Source organism: Panthera onca, chromosome B2, assembly GCF_046562875.1.
Source record: "Panthera onca isolate mPanOnc1 chromosome B2, mPanOnc1 haplotype 2, whole genome shotgun sequence".
Taxonomy (NCBI): domain Eukaryota; kingdom Metazoa; phylum Chordata; class Mammalia; order Carnivora; family Felidae; genus Panthera; species Panthera onca.
Window position 1 is genome coordinate 15,710,201 of NC_138343.1, and position 21,820 is coordinate 15,732,020.

General features: G+C 46.3%; 1 protein-coding gene across 7 annotated transcripts in view; it reads right to left on the reverse strand.

The window, feature by feature from the left end:
- Positions 1–21,820, reverse strand: part of PHACTR1 (phosphatase and actin regulator 1) — a 559,123-nt gene that overhangs the window by 256,461 nt on the left and 280,842 nt on the right. The window contains exon 1 of one of the 7 annotated variants that reach the window (XM_078446628.2): positions 915–1,468. The exons of the other annotated variants lie outside the window; for them this stretch is intronic. Coding sequence (XP_078302754.1) covers positions 915–1,164 — 250 coding nt within the window. The 5' untranslated portion in view covers positions 1,165–1,468. Of the gene's footprint in view, positions 1–914; positions 1,469–21,820 lie in introns of those variants that run through there. 7 annotated transcript variants of the gene reach the window in all.

Genomic DNA, 21,820 nt, shown 5'->3' on the forward strand with positions numbered 1-21,820 from the left:
CTGGCTGGCCAGGAGCTAATGCTCTCCCTGCAAAACCTACCGCCCAAAACTTTTCTGCGGCCTTCAGGGGCCCTCCGGGGTCGGCTCTGTGAGCTGCTTCGGAACCGCCCGGAGGCTCCGGCCAAATGCACGGGCGCGTCCACATCTGCAGAGGCTGCTGCCTGGTCCGCGCCAGCTGTCCCTCGTTCTGGGCTCCTCCAGCCCAGAGTCGCTGGCGGCCCGGCACCCTCTCCCCGCCCCACTTCAGATCAGGTCTGGGGGAGCTCTCGGGCTCGCACCCGCACGGGCTCACCTGCAGGAAGCCGCTGCAGGCCCCTCCCCCACCTCCCACGTTTTGGCCACTGGGGCATCATTCCAAGAGGGGCCGGCAGCTGCGCTCCAAAAATCACAGCCATGTTTCACTCCAAACAGAAACCATTCAACAACTCCACAAGTCTCCAGGGCGCCGTGGCCGAGGCCGAACCGCCTCTCCAAAGTGAACCCACCCGAACCCCACATCTGTAACGCCGCCCGGGCAAAGCCCATCAGAGCGCAAAGATGGGAGGGAGAATGAATGGCTAAGAAGCCCGGAAAACTAGGAAAGCAGGTGTAATCACCTTTTTGAAGCTAATAATGCTACCGCTGACAAATCTCCACCCCACCCCCCTCCCCAAACCCCACCTCCCGGAGAGGAAATCCCAGAGCTGCCCATTTAACTGTTTCAAAGCCCTCATTTGAGGCTGCAAATACAGCTGCTCGGATGCGGTCCCGGTGTGGCTCCGGGCTGCACTCCACAAAGTGCCGGGCGGGCGGATGTCCCCACAGTTCTCCGGGGAGACACGCCGGCGGCGCCCCCAAACTGGGGACCGGCCGGCCGCGCCACCTCCCCGCCTCCCGCGCTCGCCGCCGCCGCCCCGACGGGCCTCGGCACTCACCGTCCCGGGCGTCCTCCCCCCGACTGCAGTTGCTGCAAATGTGTTTGATCTCCTTGCCCAGTTGACAATGGATCACAAAGGACACGTTGTTGTTGTTGGGGGCGGGCTCCTTCAGGGGCTTCATCTTCGGCAAATAAAAAGCTTTCTTTTTGGGTCCCTGGGCGCTCGCTGCTGGCACCGCGCCCTCCCTGCAGCGCGGCGAGCGGAGCGCAAACCTCCCCGGCTCCGCGGCGCGCGTGGGCTCCGCCATCCGGCCCCCGGGCGCCCCGGGCCGGGCGCCGCTCGGGCCCCCGCGCGCTGCCACCCGCGCCCCGCCGCCCGGCCAGCATGCCCCCGCCCGGCCCCGCGCCCGCGTCTCTACGGCATCGCCACCGCCGCGGGGCGGGTCGAGGGGGGTGGGGTGGGGAAGGCGCCGAAAGGGTCTCGACCTCGCCGACCTCGCCGCCCGAGCCAATCCGAACCCCGCGGCGCGAGGAGGGCTTCCGGGAGGCGCTCGGCGGTCGCACCTGGGACGCGGCGCGCCCACCTCTCCCGCGGCCTCGCGTGCACTGCCTCCCCGCGGCCCCACCCTCCGTCAATCTGGGCCCCGGCGATTCGCGCCTGCTGGGTTTTGCAGCTACCTTCGCTCCCTCTCCAGCTCGGGGGCAGGACGCCAGCCCCCCCCTCCCCCTGGTCTTGGAGCCTCGCGCCGCCAAATGCAAGCAAGATGGGCCACACCGGAGGCAGCTGCGCTCGGAGCCCTCGGGGTGCGAGCGCCCCTCTCGTGGGCCAGAACACATCACCATTCTCTGCTGGGTCCAGCCCACCGCCCTTGACTTTTCGCCGGAGCCGGCAACCTGTTAGGGCATAACTGATCTTTTCACCCTGCGTAAAAATCCCCCCAACCTGAAGGGGGCCTTCCACCGGCGTCCTTCAAACTTAGAATAACACGGAACAGGAAAGGCTGCTTTTATCAATCCTCAGAAACAACTTGCAACTCAGGGAACCCAGCTCATTTGGCTCGAAGGTTCCCCCAGCTGTCTTAGCACGGTGAAGAAGGCTCAGCCAGGCGAATGACATCTGTCGAGATGTCCAAAGAGAGAAGTGTGTTAAATAAGGCAAACCCATGGCTCAGTGGGGTTGTGACAGATACGAGTTAATCGAGTTTGTCGTGTGCTTTACAAAAACTAAATCATACTATGTCTATTACGGTAATCTTGACTCGGATGTTGCCAAATCCTGCATCACCTTTCAGAGAACTAAGGCTTGGAGAAGGCGCAAATCACAACCACCTTGGGTACTTATTTAAAAAATAGAGATTTGGGGCACCTGGGTGGCTCAGTCGGTTAAGCTTTCTGACTTCGGCTTGGGTCATGATCTCGCAGTTCATGAGTTCGAGCCCTGTGTCGGGCTCTGTGCTGACAGCTCAGAGCCTGGAGCCTGCTTTGGATTCTGCATCTCCCTCTGTCTCTGTCCCTCCCCTGCTTGTGCTCTGTGTGTCTGTATGTGTGTGTCTCAAAAACTAAATGAACATTTAAAAAAGTAGAGCTCTGGGGACACTGGGCACTGGGATTCTGGTTTAGGAGGTCAGTGGAGGGCCAGGAATCTGTAGCTTTAACAAGCTCCCCTCTGTGATCTTGATGCAAAGCATGAATGGTGAAACAGGTGCTTAGAGCCAGGGGGTCTAGCTCCCAGGCTGGGGGCTCCGGCTTCCTATTAAACCTCCTTCCTTGTGAACCACGACCTTAACCCCTTTTTTCCCCCAGGCCACTGAAATACTATCAAAGGAGGTATTATCACCACTAGTGGTTTCTAGGAACTTTCCCCAAAGTTAATTTCATAATAGCCTGTGACTGACACCCCCCCCCCCCCAAAGGCAAGTCACTGCTAGCCTCTCCTCCAACTGGGCCAGTTCCACACGTGATGGTTCCCCTCCCACATAAAAATGCCGACAGTCCACTGGGGATATCAAATTCCCGTGTCCTAATAAGCGTCTGATCATTGCAATGCCACCACTCCCTCATTGATATTGCTTCTCATCTGCAAAATGTTCCACCCAAATCAGCAGTTTCTTCTTCATGACACAGTTTGGGACGTCAAGCGGTGCCATAGCCTGCTGGAGAAGTAGGTGCCAGAGACTCACGTGGAATTCACGTGTTGGAGTTGCAGGCTCTTGAAGTAGACAGCTAGTCTCTCCTGGTGTCCCCTGGGGCCTTCAGGGACCCTTCTCTTCTCACCTCGATGACCAGCTGAGAACCAGCCACGGGTAAATCTCACTGTATCTGCTCAGTGTCCGATTCCTACCACTCAGTCCCTGGCTCATTATAATTCTTACTCTAGGCATAGCAAAAGACCCCTCTGTTATATCAGCGGGGGTATACGACAGAATGCATTGCGTTGTGTTACGGGCAAACCTTTGTTATTCTCTTTTCCAAATCCTCAGATCCCTCCCCTAAACTGTATCACCTCTTAACTACCTTCTGGGAAAAAAAGGACGCGTCTCTTCTTCAACGGCTTTTTAAAATTGCATGTTTTGGGGCGCCTGGGTGGCTCAGTCGGTCAAGCGGCCGACTTCGGCTCGGGTCATGATCTCGCGGTCCGTGGGTTCGAGCCCCGCGTCGGGCTCTGTGCTGACAGCTCAGAGCCTGGAGCCTGCTTCAGATTCTGTGTCTCCCTCTCTCTCTGACCCTCCCCCGTTCATGCTCTGTCTCTCTCTGTCTCAAAAATAAATAAACGTTAAAAAAAATTTTTTTTAAATTGCATGTTTTTCCCACCTTAATGCCTCATGGACCAAGAGACCTGCGTTAACCCCATATGGTCCTACTAAAACAGCTAAGCCCGCTGCAATCCTTTATGCACTCACGGAACACTAAACCAGACCTACAGGCTCCGGGGGTCTCTCTTTTAATTGGCCAAGTGGTATAGCACAGAGAACACGGCCTCGACCGCCAGCTTGGGCTCAAATATTAAAAACGATGCCCCACCGTTATGGTGGCGATTTATTCAACTCAAAAAGACAAAGGTATACCTCTGAGTGCCATATCCTTGGCTGGGGATTCATCTCCTTCAACTCCCTTTCTTGAATTTGCAGCTTCTAACTGGCCACCGGTGGCTATTTATACTTAAGTTGATTAAAATTAAACAAAACTAAAATTCAGTCCTTCAGTTGCCCCAGCCGCAGTTCACGTGCCCGGTAGTCCCATGTACCTAGTAGCTACTGAATCAGTCCCGGCAGAGGGTAAAACATTTCCATCAATGCTGCAAGTTCTAGGCGACCACGCTGGTCTTAGAAGATGTGGGACTCGTAGTGTCTCGGGCCCAACCGGGAGGCCGAGAAGGCACTGTCTCCTATTGTCACAATAGAAGGTGGCTGGAGAAAGGACCAGGATGCAATAAACCTTAATGCTGGCGGGAGTTTGGAAGAAGATGGCTGTGCCCAGTGGCTCCCGGCACTGTCCTTCCTGTGACCCTCAGCAGGCAGCGGGACAGATACACACACACACACATCCGGTTATCTTTTCTTGACCCTCTTCTCTACCCTGAATGCCACCTCAGTGAAGCCTTCCTCTGATCCATTACTATAACGTCCCTATGGCTCCTGATGCCGAGAGGTGTGCATACAGAGTCTGGGTTTGTGTCACCGCAGAAGACAAACCTGTGAATTATGATCCTTGCAATCATGGCTCGGCTCTGTTGCTATTGAAAATCATCTTCCTGGGGCGCCTGGGTGGCTCAGTCGGTTAAGTGGCCGACTTCGGCTCAGGTCATGATCTCGCGGTCCGTGGGTTCGAGCCCCGCGTCGGGCCCTGTGCTGACAGCTCAGAGCCTGGAGCCTGCTTCAGATTCTGTGTCTCCCTCTCTCTGACCCTCCCCCGTTCATGCTCTGTCTCTGTCTCAAAAATAAATAAACGTTAAAAAAAAAATTAAAAAAAAAAAAAAGAAAATCATCTTCCTGTATGGATAATGAAAGAAAACGGTCATCCGACAGCATTCTTGAAAAGAGGGTTTTTTGTGAGGTTTTTTTTTTTTTTTTTTTTTTGAGAAAGAAGGAGAGTGTGTGAGTGAGGGAGGGGTGGCAGAGAGAGAGAGGGGGAGAGAGAGAGTCTCAAGCAGGCTCCACACTCAGTGTGCTGCCCAACACAGGGCTCAACCCCATGACCTTGGGATCATGACCTGAGCCGAAATCAAGAGTTGGGCACTCGACTGCCTGAGCCACCCAGGAGCTGTGGGATTTTAATTTGAAAAGGAAGGAGGGAAGCACTAAAAAGGAACAGTGCAGAACATCATGTCACCTGTAACGGGAATTCTCAATGCAGCCTGTGTGGGATTTTTACCCAGAGGATCCAAGTGAGGAAGGCTTCCCTGCGGTCACTCTCAGTGTCACTTAGCCCCATGGCAATCTTGTTCCCATCCCTTCTTCAGGATACACTTAACGTGGAAATGCCCTCCTTGAAACTTGTTTGGGGCCCTAAGACTCACTACTCAAAGTACAGTTCCCTAGACGGGCAGATCCTGGTCGCCTGAGAGCTTGGGAGAAATGCAGCGTCTCAAGGTCTGGTCCAGAACCTGCGTGTTAGCAAGACTTCCACATGACTCAGTAGTTCATCAGGGTTTGAGAACCACCCCCTAGGCTTCAGCCCGGTAACAGCATTAATTGCCTACCAGTTGAATCCACATACTACTTTCAAAGTAAATAGCAGATAAGACCCCTGATCTTCCAGAGCTTAAAATTTAATAGGAAAGCGGCACCTGGGTGGCTCAGTCGGCCGAGCGTCCGACTTCGGCTCGGGTCATGACCACATTTTGTGGGTCCGAGCCCTGCGTCGGGCTCTGTGCAGACAGCTCAGAGCCTGGAGCCTGCTTCGGATTCTGTGTCTCCCTCCCTCCCTCTCTCTCTCTCTCTCTCTCAAAAATAAATAAACATTAAAAAAATTTTAATAACAAATTAATAGGAGAGAGGAGGCAGTCAACGAAAGGACATACGAGATTTACAGAACCCACCCAGCTGAAACACGCAAATTCAGAACTAGAAGCAGCCAGGGAGAAATATGCGTTTAATACTCGGAGTGGGAGCCGTGTGTAAAGGGAATTCTGCAGGGATTAACGTGGAATCGACAGAAGTGGTGACGCACGTCGGTCTGAAGGAGTTGGGGGCAGAGGGGTGGTGACAGACGTGGTGGCCACGTGGAGAGTGTGCAAGGTCACAGGCTGGAAGGGGTTCATGGTGATGGGGTGGGGGTCCAGGATGATCTTTAGCCTGGCGGGAGCGTTACACCCCGCAAGGCAGCGTGTGAAAATCGGGCCTTCCAGAGGATGCCACCGTCGTGATGATGCGAAGGCAACCGGAAACCGTAAAATTCCCCACGGCCACATGTGAGAAACGGTTTGTGATCAACTGGGAACTCAGCTTGTGTTCCGCTTTCTGCCTGTCCCTGCCCATCCGACTTTTAATGCTCAACAGTTATTAGGCTTAAGAGAAGTCAAAATCCAAGGGCATAGGGGTGCCTGGGTGGCTCAGTCGGTTAAGTGTTGGACCCTTGATTTGGGCTCAAGTCATGAGCTCACAATTCGTGAGTTTGAGCCCCGCACTGGGCTCTGTGCCGACCGTGCGGAGCCCGCTTGGGATTCTCTCTCTCCCTTTCTCTCTGCCCCTTCCCTGCTTTTGTGAGCGTGCACTCGTACACTCTCTCAAAATGAATAAATAAACTTAAAAAAAATCAAAGGGTAGATATTTGGAAATGCTCATGGCGTGCTTAAGCTCTTATGAGAAAGATAGAGTAGAAATACCAAATATTAATGTCAGCACAAGGCAAAGCAGTGGAACCATTCAAGACAGCTATGCTTAGGTAAATATTACTACACAGATTTAATCTATAAAAAGACTTAACAGGTTTCTTTTTTTTTTTTTCCTTCCTTACCATTTCTTTCCACAATTTACACTCAGGCTGTCCATTAGTTGTTTTGTTTTTTTCTACAATTTACACTCAGGCTGTCCATTAGTTGTTTTGTTTTGTTTTGTTTTGTTTTTTCCTGATTCTATCTCCTTTTTTTTTTTTTTTAAGATTTTATTTTCAAGTAATCTCTATACCCAACATGGGGCTCCCACTTACAACTCCAAGATCAAGAGTCCCATGCTCTACCAACTGAGCCAGCCAGGCGCCCCTGTCTGTCTCCTTTCTTGTTCCTATCTTCCCTGTAGTGGGTTGAATGCTGGCCTTCCAAAAGATACATCCACATCAAATCCCTGGGAACATTTGGGAAAAGGTTCTTTGCAGACAACTAAGTGAAGGCTCTTGTAGTGAGGAGATCATCTTGGATGACTTGGGTGGGCCCTGAATTGGATGATAAGTGCCCTCCTGAAAGACACACAGACAGTGAGGAAGACACAGGCAAGAGACGAGATGGGGATGTGAATACAAAACCAGAGACTGGTGTGGCATCGTCACAAGAAATGACACAGTCACCAGGAGCTGGCAGAAGGTGAGAAATGGAATCTTCCAGAGAGCTTCTGGGGCGGGGAAGGGGGAGATGGCCCAGCCCACACCTTAAATTTGTATTTGTGGTCTCCAGGACAAATACAAGTATCTGTTGTTTTAAGCCACCAACTTTGTGGTAATTTGTGACACAGGCGCTCGAAAATTCATCCGCTCCCTAAATATTAACAATATATTTCTTAACACGATTTTTTTAACATTTTACTTACTCTTGAGAGAGAGACACACACACAGAGCATGAGTAAGGGAGGGGCAGAGCGAGCGAGAGCGAGAGAGCGAGAGAGAGAGAGAGAGAGAGAGAGTCCAAAGCAGTCTCCAGGCTCTGAGCTGTCAGCACAGAGCCCGACACGGGGCTCGAACTCACAAGCCGAAGTGAGATCATGACATGAGCCGAAGTCAGACGTTCAACCGACGGAGCCACCCAGGTGCCCCTGTTACATTTCTAACTTAAGAAAAACATCTATTTTTTTTCTTAGTTTGATCTAAATGTGTATGATGACAAAACCAGAACTGTAAACTAATCTACGAAATATGTATTTAAGAACAGGGTTAAAAATGACATCCACATGGTTTCCGACACAGAATCGTTCCACACTACTGCTGTTCCTGTGTGTGTGTGTGTGTGTGTGTGTGTGTGTGTGTGTGTGTGTGTGGTTTTTGTTCTTTTTTACAGACGCTGGAAGGGAAGTATGGAATGGAATTGAAGTAGACTTTCATTAAGAAGGGGATGCAGTTTCCAGACTTTTTTATATTCATCATAATGCATTTGTATGCTGAGCAAGGAGACACAGGCAGAGTGGAGGCCAGTGAAAATTCTTCAGGCGACTCAGTGATGTATAAGGACAGCTCATACTCAGCTCCGTGCGCTGGCACAGCTGTAGGGCATTGTCTGTGGCTGGCATCTGTTCTAACAGGTTGACCATCCGTTCTGACCCTTGCAAGTCTAGTTATTCGATATTTTGAATGCCACTCCTGTAGATAAACGTTAGAAAGCAGCCGCACCATGGCAGACTTTAATTCTCCTGAAAGAAGGGTCTCTCCCACAAATACAAATTCTTCCAAAAAATGGGTTTTGGAGCCGATAGTAAAAGTTCTTCTGGCCTTAGCTTTTCCCTTATTATTTCTTACTCCAATCTGGCAGGTTGTTGGTGGAAGAACCAGAGAGCAGTCAGGGGCCAGCTGCTTTGAAGAAACAATCTCATGTGCCCGGTTTTAGAACTTGAGTTCTTTTCATTTAAAAAAAAATGGTTTAGGGGCGCCTGGGTGGCTCAGTCGGTTAAGCGTCCGACTTCAGCCAGGTCACGATCTCGCGGTCCTTGAGTTCGAGCCCCGCGTCAGGCGCTGGGCTGATGGCTCAGAGCCTGGAGCCTGCTTCCGATTCTGTGTCTCCCTCTCTCTCTGCCCCTCCCCCGTTCATGCTCTGTCTCTCTCTGTCCCAAAAATAAATAAACGGTAAAAAAATTAAAAAAATAAAAAATAAAAAATAAAAAAAATGGTTTATATTTTATTTTATTTTTGAGAGACAGAGAGAGGCAGCATGAATGGGGGATAACCAGAGAAGAGAGAGGGAGACACAGAATCCAAAGCAGACTCCAGGCTCCCAGCTGTCAGCACAGAGCCGGACACGGGGCTCGAACCCACAAACCATGAGATCGCCACCCGAGCCGAAGTCGGACGCCCAACCGACGGGGCCACCCAGGCGCCCCTAAAACTTGAGTTCTTAAAAATATGGTTGAGACACCTAAATGGCGTGAGCAGTTTCTGTGTGTGTGTGTGTGTGTGTGCACGCACACGCATTTATGGGATTTTTGTTTTGTTTTGTTTTAGCTAAGGGTTTGCTTTTTTCCCCCCTAAAACTGAACAGAAAGCAATTTTCCTTGTAGGCTTGGATAATTATGCTTACTAAGGGGTTGTTCCGTGCAAACTGTTCTACAAACACTGAGCAGATAGCACCCCAATGGGAAGGGAAGAGGGAAAGGATTGAGACAAAACAGGTGACCAAAGAGGTGATTTGAAGGACAACCGTCAGGAACACATGCCTATAGCTTGATTGCAGTGTTATCTGGGGATGTTTCTTTCTCTTTCTGCATTCCCGCGGATGGGAAGAGGACCCGAGTCGTCTAGTCCTCAGGTCCAAAGAACTCCACCATGCGGTCAGAGTGAATCTCATCTCTGCGGGTGGGATGCAAAGATCAGTCCGGTAGGATATTTTCTGCAAGATTTTCTTTGTCAAGCATCTTTACAACCTGTATTGCTGATACCCAATGGAGGCGCTCAGTCTACACTTTAAAATTCGGGATGGGGGGGCGCCTGGGTGGCTCAGGTCATGATCTCACGGTCCGTGAGTTCGAGCCCCGTGTCGGGCTCTGTGCTGACACCTCAGAGCCTGGAGCCTGTTTCAGATTCTATGTCTCCTTCTCTCTCTGCTCCTCCCCTGCTCACGCTCTGTCTTACTCTGTCTCTCGAAAATAAATAAATGTAAAAAAAATTTTTTTTTTAATTTGGGATCAAGTATTTCTGCTCATGTCCAGGGGAAAACAGAGGAGAATAGGTAGAGGTTGAGAATTGGTTAAGATTAGTGAGAAGCCTGTTGTTCCAAAGTAGTCTGTTTCTTTACATTTTACTCCAAGTCATAAATCCCATCTTATTTTTAAAAATTTTTTTGATGTTTTATTTAGTTTTGAAGGAGAAAAAGAGAGACACAGTGAACAGAGAAGGGGCAGAGAGAGAGGGAGACACAGAATCCGAAGCAGGCTCTAGGCTCTGAGCTGTCAGTGCAGAGTCCGACTCAGGGCTCAATCCCACGAACTGTGAGATCATGACCTGAGCGGAAGTCAGACGCCTAACCGACTGAGCCACCCAGGCGCCCCTCATAAATCCCATTTTAAATGAGATATGTAGCCATATGAACACAGCCTTATGTTTCTTTCTAGAAGCAGGTTGATGTTGGCGATTTAGATACTTCTGGATAGTGATCTTACAGAATAAAAGCACCTGACCACAGAGATGCCATTAAGTGTACTTATATCGCAATACAATAAAAAAGCCCACCAATAAGGAGATGGCTGCATAAATTATGGTATATTTAAAGCATGATGCCACTAAAAATAATGAGTGATGTCTTTACAAGTTGGCTCGGAAGCATCTCCACAACGTATTGTCAATGAGAAAATTAACATACAGAGGACTGACTCGGTTTTGTGAGACACAGACAGTGGGCATGGGTATCAGTCTCCAAATATTTCTGATTCACGATCTTCATATACGTGGCGGGATTGCAAAAACGTCTAAATCCCCTCGAGGGTAATGGCTGGAGCCGGGTGGCCAAGTGTAACCTACAGTGAGGAACTGTAGCTGCTGCTTTGTGTTATGAACTGAGCCGAACCTACCTGCCCACCCGCAAAGGGCATGCGCCCGAGACATGAACTTGCGCTGTTCTAAGCCGCTGAAGTCCCGGTGTCGATTTAACTGCAGATTAATCTAGCCTATCGAGATTACTCCAACAGCGACATGTGGGTGTGAGGGATGTGTATCTGTGCGTGCATTTGTATATTATCTATTACTTTATTTAGTTATCACACCAACACCATAAAATGGAACTATTATTTCCATTTTACGCTACAGGAAACCAAAGCGCGAGAAGCTTAAACAAATTTCCCAGGTTACCCAATTAGCAGTTTGCCAGTTAGGAGCCTGAGCCAAAATGTGTTAACCTGCAAAGCATCCTTTTCCTTCCCCAGCCATCCCACTGACACACAGAAGGAAGGTGGTTTTCCTTCAGAGGACCCTCAGCACTATGCAGGGACAGAAACATATGCCATCACGAAACACAACCAACAAAGGTTATCAGGATACAGGCACGGGACATAGAAACCTTGCCTGTCATGCAGAGCAGAGCTGCTGGGGGGAAGGAGAACAGGGGTAAAAATAGGACGCACAGATCTTATCTATCATCTATATTGGCAGATTCCTGCCTTTTCAGTCTTGAAACAGACTGTGGTTGATACTCACTGATGTTACTGTTTTAGGACCGAGATTGCATCTACAGCGTGGTGAGCCCCTCGGGGCTGTCTGACAAAAACTCAGGATCAGCTAATGGTAATTGGCCGTTAGGACCGAATCACAATTGTGTTTGTACAGAGCAGGTGCAGGAACAAGGTAATCGGATAACGTGACATTGGCAAGAAATGCAGATTGGCGCCTTTTTCCCCTCCAGTGTGAGAACTTTAGTTGTGGGTGAAATATAACTGCGGTGTGAGTAGCTGTGAGTAGCCACCAATGGGGAGATCTTAAATGGGTACTGCAGGTGTCTAAATGTGAGATAGGCAAATTATTTCTTCCACGGAAAGTAAGATGGTCTAATTCACCGAGCACATTACGATGTGCTCTAAGACTTGTGAAGTGAACGATCAAAGGAATATTTCTGCTTCTAACAAGCCAAGTTGTTCCCCTCTTCCCAGCATGCCAGGGTCCTGTGATCTTGTGAGCTTCCAAAATCGTTTTCCTTTTGTTTCCTTTTCTTTCTTTTTTCTTTCTTTCTTTCTTTCTTTCTTTCTTTCTTTCTTTCTTTCTTTCTTTCTTTCTTTCTTTCTCTTACAGTAGAGAAGCCATGCTGAAGAGGAATTGTATTTAGTTTTATACATTACAGGTCAATAGAGCTTTCCTCTGTGATACATATTATTTCTGCACAAATTATTATAACAACAGTTTGTAGCTGTGTTACATGAAAAAAGGAATGTTATTTACAGTGCTGGAAGGATACGGTAAAAAGCTAAGAAGGGGGGCACCTGGGTGGCTCAACTGGTTAAGCTTCTGCTTCTTGATTTCAGCTCAGATCCTGATCTCATGGTTCATGAGACAGAGCCCCACATTGGGCTCTGCGCTGAGAGTAGATAGCCTGCTTGGGATTTTCTCTCTCTCCCTCTCTCTCTACTCCTCCCCCTGTCCTTTTCTCTTTCTCAAAATAAATAAATAAACTTTTAAAAAAAAGTTACAAAGAGTCTAAAAGGAGGTCACACAGAATGTGTTGTTGGAATTTAAGAGTAGATGAGTAGACATACATGTGTATCTAGATAAGGATGGGCTCTAAAAACCCAATCAGGGCCACAATGATGAGTCTGCACGGAAAGAGTCCATTGCAGGGGAGAGGCAGGGAGGAACACATCACTTTGTGAGTTTCCAGGGTGTTTGTGAAACTGCTGGGCTTTTCACTAATAAATATACTAGATATTTTTATTTATACACTTATTTATAAAATATATTGATGGAATAACAAATATATTAGATATCATATATTAAAATTAAATGTTGGGGCCCCTGGTGGCTCAGTTTGTTAAGCATCTGACTTCGGCTCAGGTCACGATCTCGCAGTTTGTGACTTCGAGCCCCACGTTGGGCTCTGTGCTGATAGCTCAGAGCCTGGAGCCTGCTTCAGATTCTGTCTCTGTCTCTCTCTCTTTCTCTCCCCCACTCATGCACTCTCTCTCTCTCTCTCTCTTTCTCTCTCTAATGCAAATAAACATGCAAAAAAAATTAAATGTTATATAATATCATATATTTTCCATATGTTTTCTATTTTTAAGTAAAAAGACTCTGACATAATCCTCACAGCAATTCCAAGATTTGAGGTGTCCCAACCACCATCTGACAAGGAAGGAGCCAGGGACATGAGAGAAGGTGCACAAAGTTGTATCATGTGAACGGGGCAGAGCCCAGACGCACAGGACTGCCAGTCACACACCATCCAGACACAGCCCTTCTCCACCGTATTGTGCTCCTGTCCAGAAACGTGCCCAAAGGAAAGAAGCTATAGTAAAGGTAAAAATATCTTTCTACGCCAACCCAGGAAGGAAGAAATTCCTGGAGGGCTTCTTAAAGATGAAGGGCAAGCCTATTATCTTCATCAGGATCTGCCCATTTACACTGGAAGGAAATCTACTTTCCCATTACATGGATTAAAAAACAAAACAAAACAAAACAAAAAAAAAACCAAGTACCGAAATGAACATTCTCTCATTCCCCAATTTTGTAATTTGTAAAACATTGTAAGACATGCCCTTTTTTCCTTGAAACTCAGCAAGTAAAAAATAAACAAAAACAACAGACTTACTGAACCCTTGACAAAAGTGAGCAACTCTTAGAAAACCTGGGAGTTATGATAAAAAATGAAGGAAATGTTCAGAGTCCATACACATCAAATCGACGTGTTTTTCTCTACCACCAAACATGATGAACAGAAATTATTTAAAGTAAATCTGGCCCCAAATTTTAACTATGTGAAGTCCTTTTCCAGACTCTCTTTCTTTTCCCAAATTGGTGATATGTCAGGGCAGACCTGGAGCCCAGGTTAAGATCCCTTGATTTCAAGACAACAGCCATGCCTTCCCAGGCTAGCTTCCCGGAGACCTGTCAGTCCCCTTCAGGCGAAGAAGCCCTTCATGCTTCTAAGTCCTAATCTCAACTTTACCTTAAAAGCGAAACACCCCTGTTTTGCTTGCAAGAGAAAGGCACAGACATTGTTCCACAGCCCGAACCAGACATGCCAAAGTTAAAAGGGTTCCGACGGCATTCGTGCATGTGAATTACAAGCATTAATCATAAAGCTTCCCTGCTAATATGTTCATGAGCCCACACAGGGCATGTTTTATATGAGGATCTGCCCCACTTTTCTTAAATGGTGCATATCAAGTCAGCCGTGAGTTGTTCAGAACACTTGATACACAGTTTGGGAACTGTTACCCGCCATTATGTTCACGGAGGGTGAACCCCCAAAGCAGGCATTGGCCAAACGAAGCTCAGTGTTTGACAACCGTACATGATCAACCGACAGCTGATACTGCTTCCAGCTCAGCTATACTTTTAAACAGAGACAGGCTCTGTTTCTGTTACCGGCTTTTGTAGGTATGCGTGTAATACAGGAGACACAATAAATCACAGGAAATGCTCTCTGCTTAAAGTTTTCCTCGGGTTTTGTTAACATGCAAATAACGAGGGACACAGATAGGTCCACGTGTAATGTTGGAACGAAAAAGAGAACCGAGCTGCTTTGCCACCAATAAATACTGGCAACCAAGGATGCGAGTGCACAGAAACGTATAAAATGCTTTGTATCGCATGCCGGCATTTTGCCAGGTCAAGGAAGAAACTGGTGGGAGCCGTCACCTGAGATACTGTGTTTGCTAAAAGAGACGAGCCATGTGCTTCTGTGTTCTCCAACACCACCTTGGCTCAAAACTCTAGAACAGAGGGAAAAGATCGGAAAGGGTCCAAGAAGGACCCAAGAAGGAAAGGGTCCATTCCATGCAAATAAATAGTTTGGGGGGGCGTTCGTTATAAATATAAGGATACATTTGAAAACATGAGGAGACTGCCCAGAAATCTTTACATCACTAATTGTTGGAGGCAGGAATGAAGGAGTCAACAGAATCTGGACCGGCAAATCCAGACTGATGCTCTCCGCGCCGATCACCTGCCAGGGTCAGCTGGACCAGTACTCCAGTGAGAGCAGTCTTATAAACCAGGGGAATTCCTCCTGGACATTTTGATTTACCTATGGCTGAAGCATGGCTTGAGACGCTCAGGAAACACAGAGGTTTCAAACCAACATGAGAAGTTAAAGAGAAGTCCGGAAACAAGAGACCGCCTCCCCAAAGCGAGGGCACCCTGTGTTTCAGCCTGCTGCGTTTCTCTTAAGAGGTAGAGTTGAATCAAGAAACCGTGTTTCGGAACAGTACAGAGAACCCTGGAGAAAGGCATCATTGTGTTTGCCTGAGCTGTTGCAAGTGGTGCTGGGGGAGGGGAAGGACTCAAATTGACCCGGAATGTGTAGTCATATTCTGAGATTCAACAGTCTGGCCCCGAACCTTTCTGATCGTCTTCTGGTGCAGACTGCTGTTCCTTCCCAGGTCTCTCGTTTCTCCCCTGTCACTTGCACTTGAATCCTCCTGCCTCATCAATGTCGCTCTGTCTTCTGTACACAGTGGCCAAGCCTTATGCATGCTTCACCTTAATTCTTCGCTCATTTGTGAGAAAAATCCCCAGATCTGGGGGTGGGGTGGGGTGGGATGAGATGATGCCCCATCTCGCTCTTCAAAACTTGAATTCAAGAGACAGCTTCTTTTTTGTTAAGTGCCTTTATTTTTGAGAGAGACGGAGAGAGCATGAGCAAACCGGGTGTGGGGAGAGAGAGAGGTAGAATCCCAAACAGGCTCCACACTGTCAGCGTGGAGCTGGATGGGGGGGTGGGGGGTTGAACTCACAAACTGTGAAATCATGACCTGAGCCAAAATCAAAAGTCGACCGCTTAACCAATGAACCACCCAGGTGCCCCTAGTAATTTTTATAATTAAGAACCCATCAGGGCACCTGGGTGGCTCAGTCAGTTGAGCTTCTGACTTCGGCTCAGGTCATGATCTCGCGGTTTGTGAGTTCGAGCCCCGCATCGGGCTCTGTGCTGACAGCTCAGAGCCTGGAGCCTGCTTCAGATTCTGTGTCTCCCTCTCTCTCTCTCTGCCCCTCCACCGCTCACACTCTGACTCTCCCTGTCAAAAATAAACATTCAAAAAAATTAATAAAAAAAGAACCCATGAAAGTAATGTATAATATACTAAGCACCCATAGGTATATATCACCGTGTTACTTTCATGAAATTTTCTACCAGTGAACAATGAACTGTCTCTGGACACAGACCTTCCCCTGATTCCTTCATAAATCTTTTCTAGGAATCAATCCCCCCAGAAAGCCAACTGAGTTGACTTGAGTTGCGAAGGTAAAAACTTTCAGGATGGTTTGCCCTCAAAGTAAGCCATACATTCTTTGGTGGATGAAATGAGGGGGTCAGGCTAGTAGATGATGCTAAGGTCTTTCAACAATGCAATCCTTGACTTAATAGTTGTTTCATTTCTACCCCTGGAAGAAGGCTCAGAAGAAAAGAAACATAAAAAGAAGAGGGAAATGTGTTGGAAGAGGGAAAGGACAGTCTAAACAGAAGCAAGAGCTTTGGGGGGAGAGCTGAACTTTGCTAAGATAGCAAATCTTGACCTACAGCAAAGATAGACCAAATCGTCCTCTGCAGCCACAACTCCCACTACCTTGCAGATCTCCTGCCACTTCCTGGTTACTCCAGGTGACGCCCACTTCCCTTCCCTCTCCCAGGAGTCTCTTTCTTGTTCATATCACAGCCTGAAGAGTGCCATTTGGGAAGGATCCCTTAGCACACTTGGGCAGACACAGCTACCTGCTGTCCGTTCTCAGAGCCATCCTGGAGCCTACTGCTAACTGGACATTTATTGTTAACATCCTGAAAATATTTTTATTTATATTATTCACTATTCACTATTTTTATTTATATTATACACTATTCATGTGTGTGTTAATCCGGTTGAAAAATGTTAACATGGGTTCTAGTTGTTTCCTTGCTTTGAAAAGGATACGAAGGCGAAAGACCAACCAATCCTCCCTTTTTTTCTCACCCCCCCCCTTCTGCAGAAGCAACTGCTCCCTTGAAATTGATGTGTGTACATCCCATCTATATTTTTGTATTTTTACCATATGTGTACGTGTTGGCAAGCTTTGTGGGTTTCAAATGGACACAGTGGTATCACATTTTAAGAATCATTTTTGAACAGTCTACATGTAAGTCAATATTATGTTTTAAGATTATTGCATGTTGATTTCATGTATATCGAGTCCATTCATATTTCCTGCTGTATCAGTATTCCGATATAGGACTATGTTACAATTCATTTATGAACTCCCTCATGGGAGGGCTAGTTAGTTGGTATCTAAGTTTCGGATAATTACAAACAATTCTTCAGTGAGCATCCTGATAGATAAAGCTGTCTTTTGTACTGCTGTGCAATAGTTTCTCAAAGGAATACAAACCTCCAATAGCCCTGTGTCATAGTACCCGCACATCTTTAGCTACACTTGACATTGACAGCTTTCAGAGTGATTGTAACAATCATCATTCCGTCAACCGTGTATGAAAGTTTCCTTTTCCACCTCACCACCCCTTGGTGGTATTACCAACATTTTGCTTTTCAGTATGCTGGGTGTGATTTCCTGCCTATATCCTGATTACCTGTTAGCTTTTGGATTTCCTCTGCAAACTGCTTGCTCATATTTTTGTCCATTTTTAGCAGCCGTTTATGTTGTGCTCTGCTTTTGGACTTTTAAAGAAATTCTTTCCTACGATGAAGTCATACAAATGTCCCTTATGCTCTCTTTTAATAGGTTTAAAGCTTTGCTTTACGTATTTAGGTCATTAATCTATCTGGAATTTGTTTTTATACATGATGTGAGCTAGAAATCCCACTTTATTTTTTTTCACTATAGAGACATTTTCTTCCTGAGTACTGTTTATTTCACAGCACCTTCTTTCCTCGATTATAAAGCTATTTTGTCATGTTCTAGTGTATTGAGTTATATTGAATGTTCTTTTTTTTAATGTTTATTATTTTTGAGAGAGAGACAAAAAGCAAGCAGGGGAGGGACAGAGAAAGAGGAAGACCCAGAATCCGAAGCAGGCTCCAGGCTCCGAGCTGCCAGCACAGAGCCCGACACGGGGCTCGAACCCACAGATGGGGGAGATCATGGCCTGAGCTGAAGTCGGCCGCTTAACCGACTTAGCCACCCAGGTGCCCCATTGAATCGTTTTTATGTATCTATTGAGATAATCATTGTTTTCTTTTTCTTTGATATATTATGCGGTGAAATCCTAAATAGAATTCCTAGATTAAACCAACCTTACATTCTTGGAATAATTCTAATTGGCCTTGGAATCTTACTTCTAAATAGCTTGCTGGCTTTGTTTTCAAATATTTAGTATTTTTGCATATATATTCATACATTACATTGGTTAATAGAATTTCTTTTCTAAGATTTTTGTTTGTTTACTTTTTAAAGAGAGAAAGAGAGCATGAACAGGGGAGGGGCAGAGTGAGAGGGAGACACAGAATCTGAAGCAGGCTCCAGGAACTCACCGTGAGATCAGGACCAGAGCCAAAGTCCAATGCTTAACCCACTGAGCCACCCAGGCACCCCAATAAAACTTCTTTCTTATATGCTCCTTGTCCAGGGTTGTATTCCTTCTTTTTCTATTTCCTTGAATAGTTTGTATAAGATGGAGGTTACATCTTTATTCTCTAGAAGAGCTTATATAACTTAAGATAAGCCCTCTTGAATGTTCATCAAAACTCACCAGCAAACCTTCTACTACTAATTATTTCTGGTTAGCAGATTTTAATGTGGATTCAATTTCTTTAGAAATTGTTGAGATTTCGCTTTTCTATTGGTCAGTATTGGTAATTCACAGTTTATCTAGAAAAATTCACCATGTTGTCTAGGTTTTCAAATTTACTTGCATCAACTTGATCATAATATTCCCTTAAGATGTTTGACAATTATCTGTTAACTGTGTTCCCCTAATATTCTTTGTATGTTCTGCCTTTCGTTTTGTTCTCAATGAATCTTGCCAGAAATTTGGCTATTTTATTACTATTCTCAAAACACTAGCTTTTGCTTTGTTTGTTTGCTTTTGAGTCTTTGATGGTATCTTGGCTTTCCTTCCCATTCAGTTCTCTTATTTCTAGATTTCCCTTCTTTTTCCATGGATTAGCTCTGTTGAGTCCTTTCCTACTTACAAGTCCTAGGTATCCTTATTGTTATTATTTTCTGTATCTCTCAATACAGCTGACTTTTCTTCTAATTATTTCCCTAGGCTTCATTGTGAGTAACGTCCTTAGGTTGATTCTCTCTTCAGCTGTGTCCACTCTGCTTTTTAATCCAACCACGTAAGAGTTTAGTTTCAAAGACTATAGTTTTTCATTTCTAGATGTTGTATCTCCTTCTCTAGCCGGTCTTTTATTTGTTTTTCATAGCTACCTATTCTTTCATGATGGTTTCTCTTCTTTAATTTTCTTATTGTAAGCATCTGTATGTTATAATCTTTAGATTTTTCTCCTATTTGTAATTCTTCCTTTATGGCATCTACTGACTCTCCTTATTGTGATCTATTTCTTCAGGAGACCTTGAGTTTTTCATGCAAAATTATGCTCAGCAGGATGGTTTTTCATTCCCTGTAGAGTGATTTTTCATTTGTGTCTGTCAGTATCCCAGGGATTCCAATGGCCCAGGGGGAAAAAAAAATATGTTCACTTTTAGCACTGGGATTCCCAAATCTTATCAGTAGCATACATTCAAATCCCACAGAAAGAGTGGGATAGGCTTGCAGTTTTGATTTATCCCAAGGGCATTCCTGCCTCTACCCAGATCCCCAGAGCTTAGGACTTCTCACTACTTCCCTGTCCTTAGAGGCAAAAAAGATACTTTTGTTTTTACTATCGTATTTCCAGGTTTAAGTGTGGAAGACCCTTGAGGAACCTTCCCTTAAGCAGGGCCAAGGCCACATTTCTTGTCCCTGAATTGAGCATTGCAACTCCAGCCTTCAGTGTCAATGGTGTCTATCCAGGCCAGGCCAATGGAATGTCAGTTCCATTGCCTATACTGCTGAAAGTTCTTCTCATTGCATCTCTGTATGTTTGCCTCCCTCACTATCCATAAGCATTGCTAAGGCAAGAACCACAGTTTACTATCCATCATTCCACTCTGCTCTGCTCCCCCAGCTTCTAACATAGTCCTGGCACTTGGTAAACAGGAGCTCGGTAAATATTGGATGGATGGATGGATGGGTGGACAGATGGACGGATGGATGGAAGGATGGATGGATGGACGGATGGATGTACGGACTGATGGATGGATGGATGGACGGATAGGTGGACGGATGGATGGATGGACAGATGGATGGATGGATGGATGGATGGACGGATGGAGGCTTTAATATATGGGCACCTGACATCTACCAAAAAGTTCCCTACGACTTGTCATTTGCAGCATGATGTAGAGGTCTTCCAAGACACAGATAGGAGATGTGTCAGAGAATAAGGAGGATTGGAGAGAGACACTTGAAGATTTCTGTGGTGCCTGACTGATCTGACCGGGTCTGCAACTAGTTTTTTTCTTCCCTGTTTGAGACATAGCTTAAATTAAATAATTAAAAGTATACGAACAGCCAAGAATAGCACTCCAATGCTATATCTAGCGTCTGGCTACCTAGTTATGCAGTGCACTGAAATGAGAGGCAAAAAGCTTTCTGACAATTTAATTAGCATCTTTCTAGATCTTCAGTTTCTTAAAAATACGGGGATGCTTCATTTGCAACGTGCTTACAGTGCAAGAGGAAGGCGCTCTGATTTGTCCTTCAACATCTATCACTGGGGGATGGATTCACATGGGGAATTGGGAGGAGGGAGACAGAGGGAAGAAAAGCCTTGTGTTGTATTAACCTAGGACTCATCCTTTTCCTTACTTTACTTTAAGCCAGCTGTTTACCTTCTGGACAAGGTAAATAACCACGTGTGTGTCGCCAGCAGATTTTGGATGTAAAAGAAATAGCTCACACGTAGAATTTAAGAAACAAAACAAATGCGCAAACAAAAAGACAGACAGCAAAACAGATTCTTCAATACAGAGAACAAAGTGGTGGTTGCCAGACGGGAGGTGGAGGGAGGGGATGGGTGAAATAGGTGATGGGGATTAAAAGTACACTTATTTGCTAATGTGGTAAGGTCCCCTCCCTAAGGAAAGGAACAAAAAAACCTCAAGGCAACCTGGTTATACACGTACGTGACAACATCCCTCACGACCTGGTAACATGAGATCACTTAGACTACATATTTGTGTGTGACCATATGTAGGATTCAAAAGAGTAAAAAAATTAAAAACTAAGCCATGAGGCGTTCGGGACTCAGTTCTTTGGGTACAAATCCAACTGAGCAGTGCCAGCAGGAATACAGTTGCTTCCTGGAAAAAAAAAAGTCTTGGTGTCACTACTCTGTGCGAGAATCCTGCTACACTATGAACACCGAGCAGTGTGTAGAATTGGTGAATCACTGTAACATAGAACAGTGAAACATATAACACATAACAGGATACGTTAATTTAGCAGATACTAAATTAGTAAAATGCACACACACACATGCTGACACAGTTACATCAGTGCCACAACTGAGGAAACCCTTGCATTGTGGTTTGAAATTTACAAGGTTTGTCATACTGAGTGCTTGATATTTGCATTATCCGAGATCCTGAGCAAGCTTTAAATGAGGCGTGTTCAGAAAATACTGGTTCACCGGGTGACTCAGTCAGCGAAGCGTCTGACTTCGGCTCAGGTCATGATCTCCCAGTTTGTGAGTTCAAGCCCCGCTGACAGCTCAGAGCCTGGAGCCTGCTTCCGATTCTATGTCTCCCTCTGTCTCTGACCCCTCCCCTGCTCACGCTGTGTGTGTGTGTGTGTGTGTGTGTGTGTGTGTGTGTGTATGTCTCAAAAGTAAAGAAACATTAAAAAAAATTAAAAAAAAAAGAAAATACTGTTCA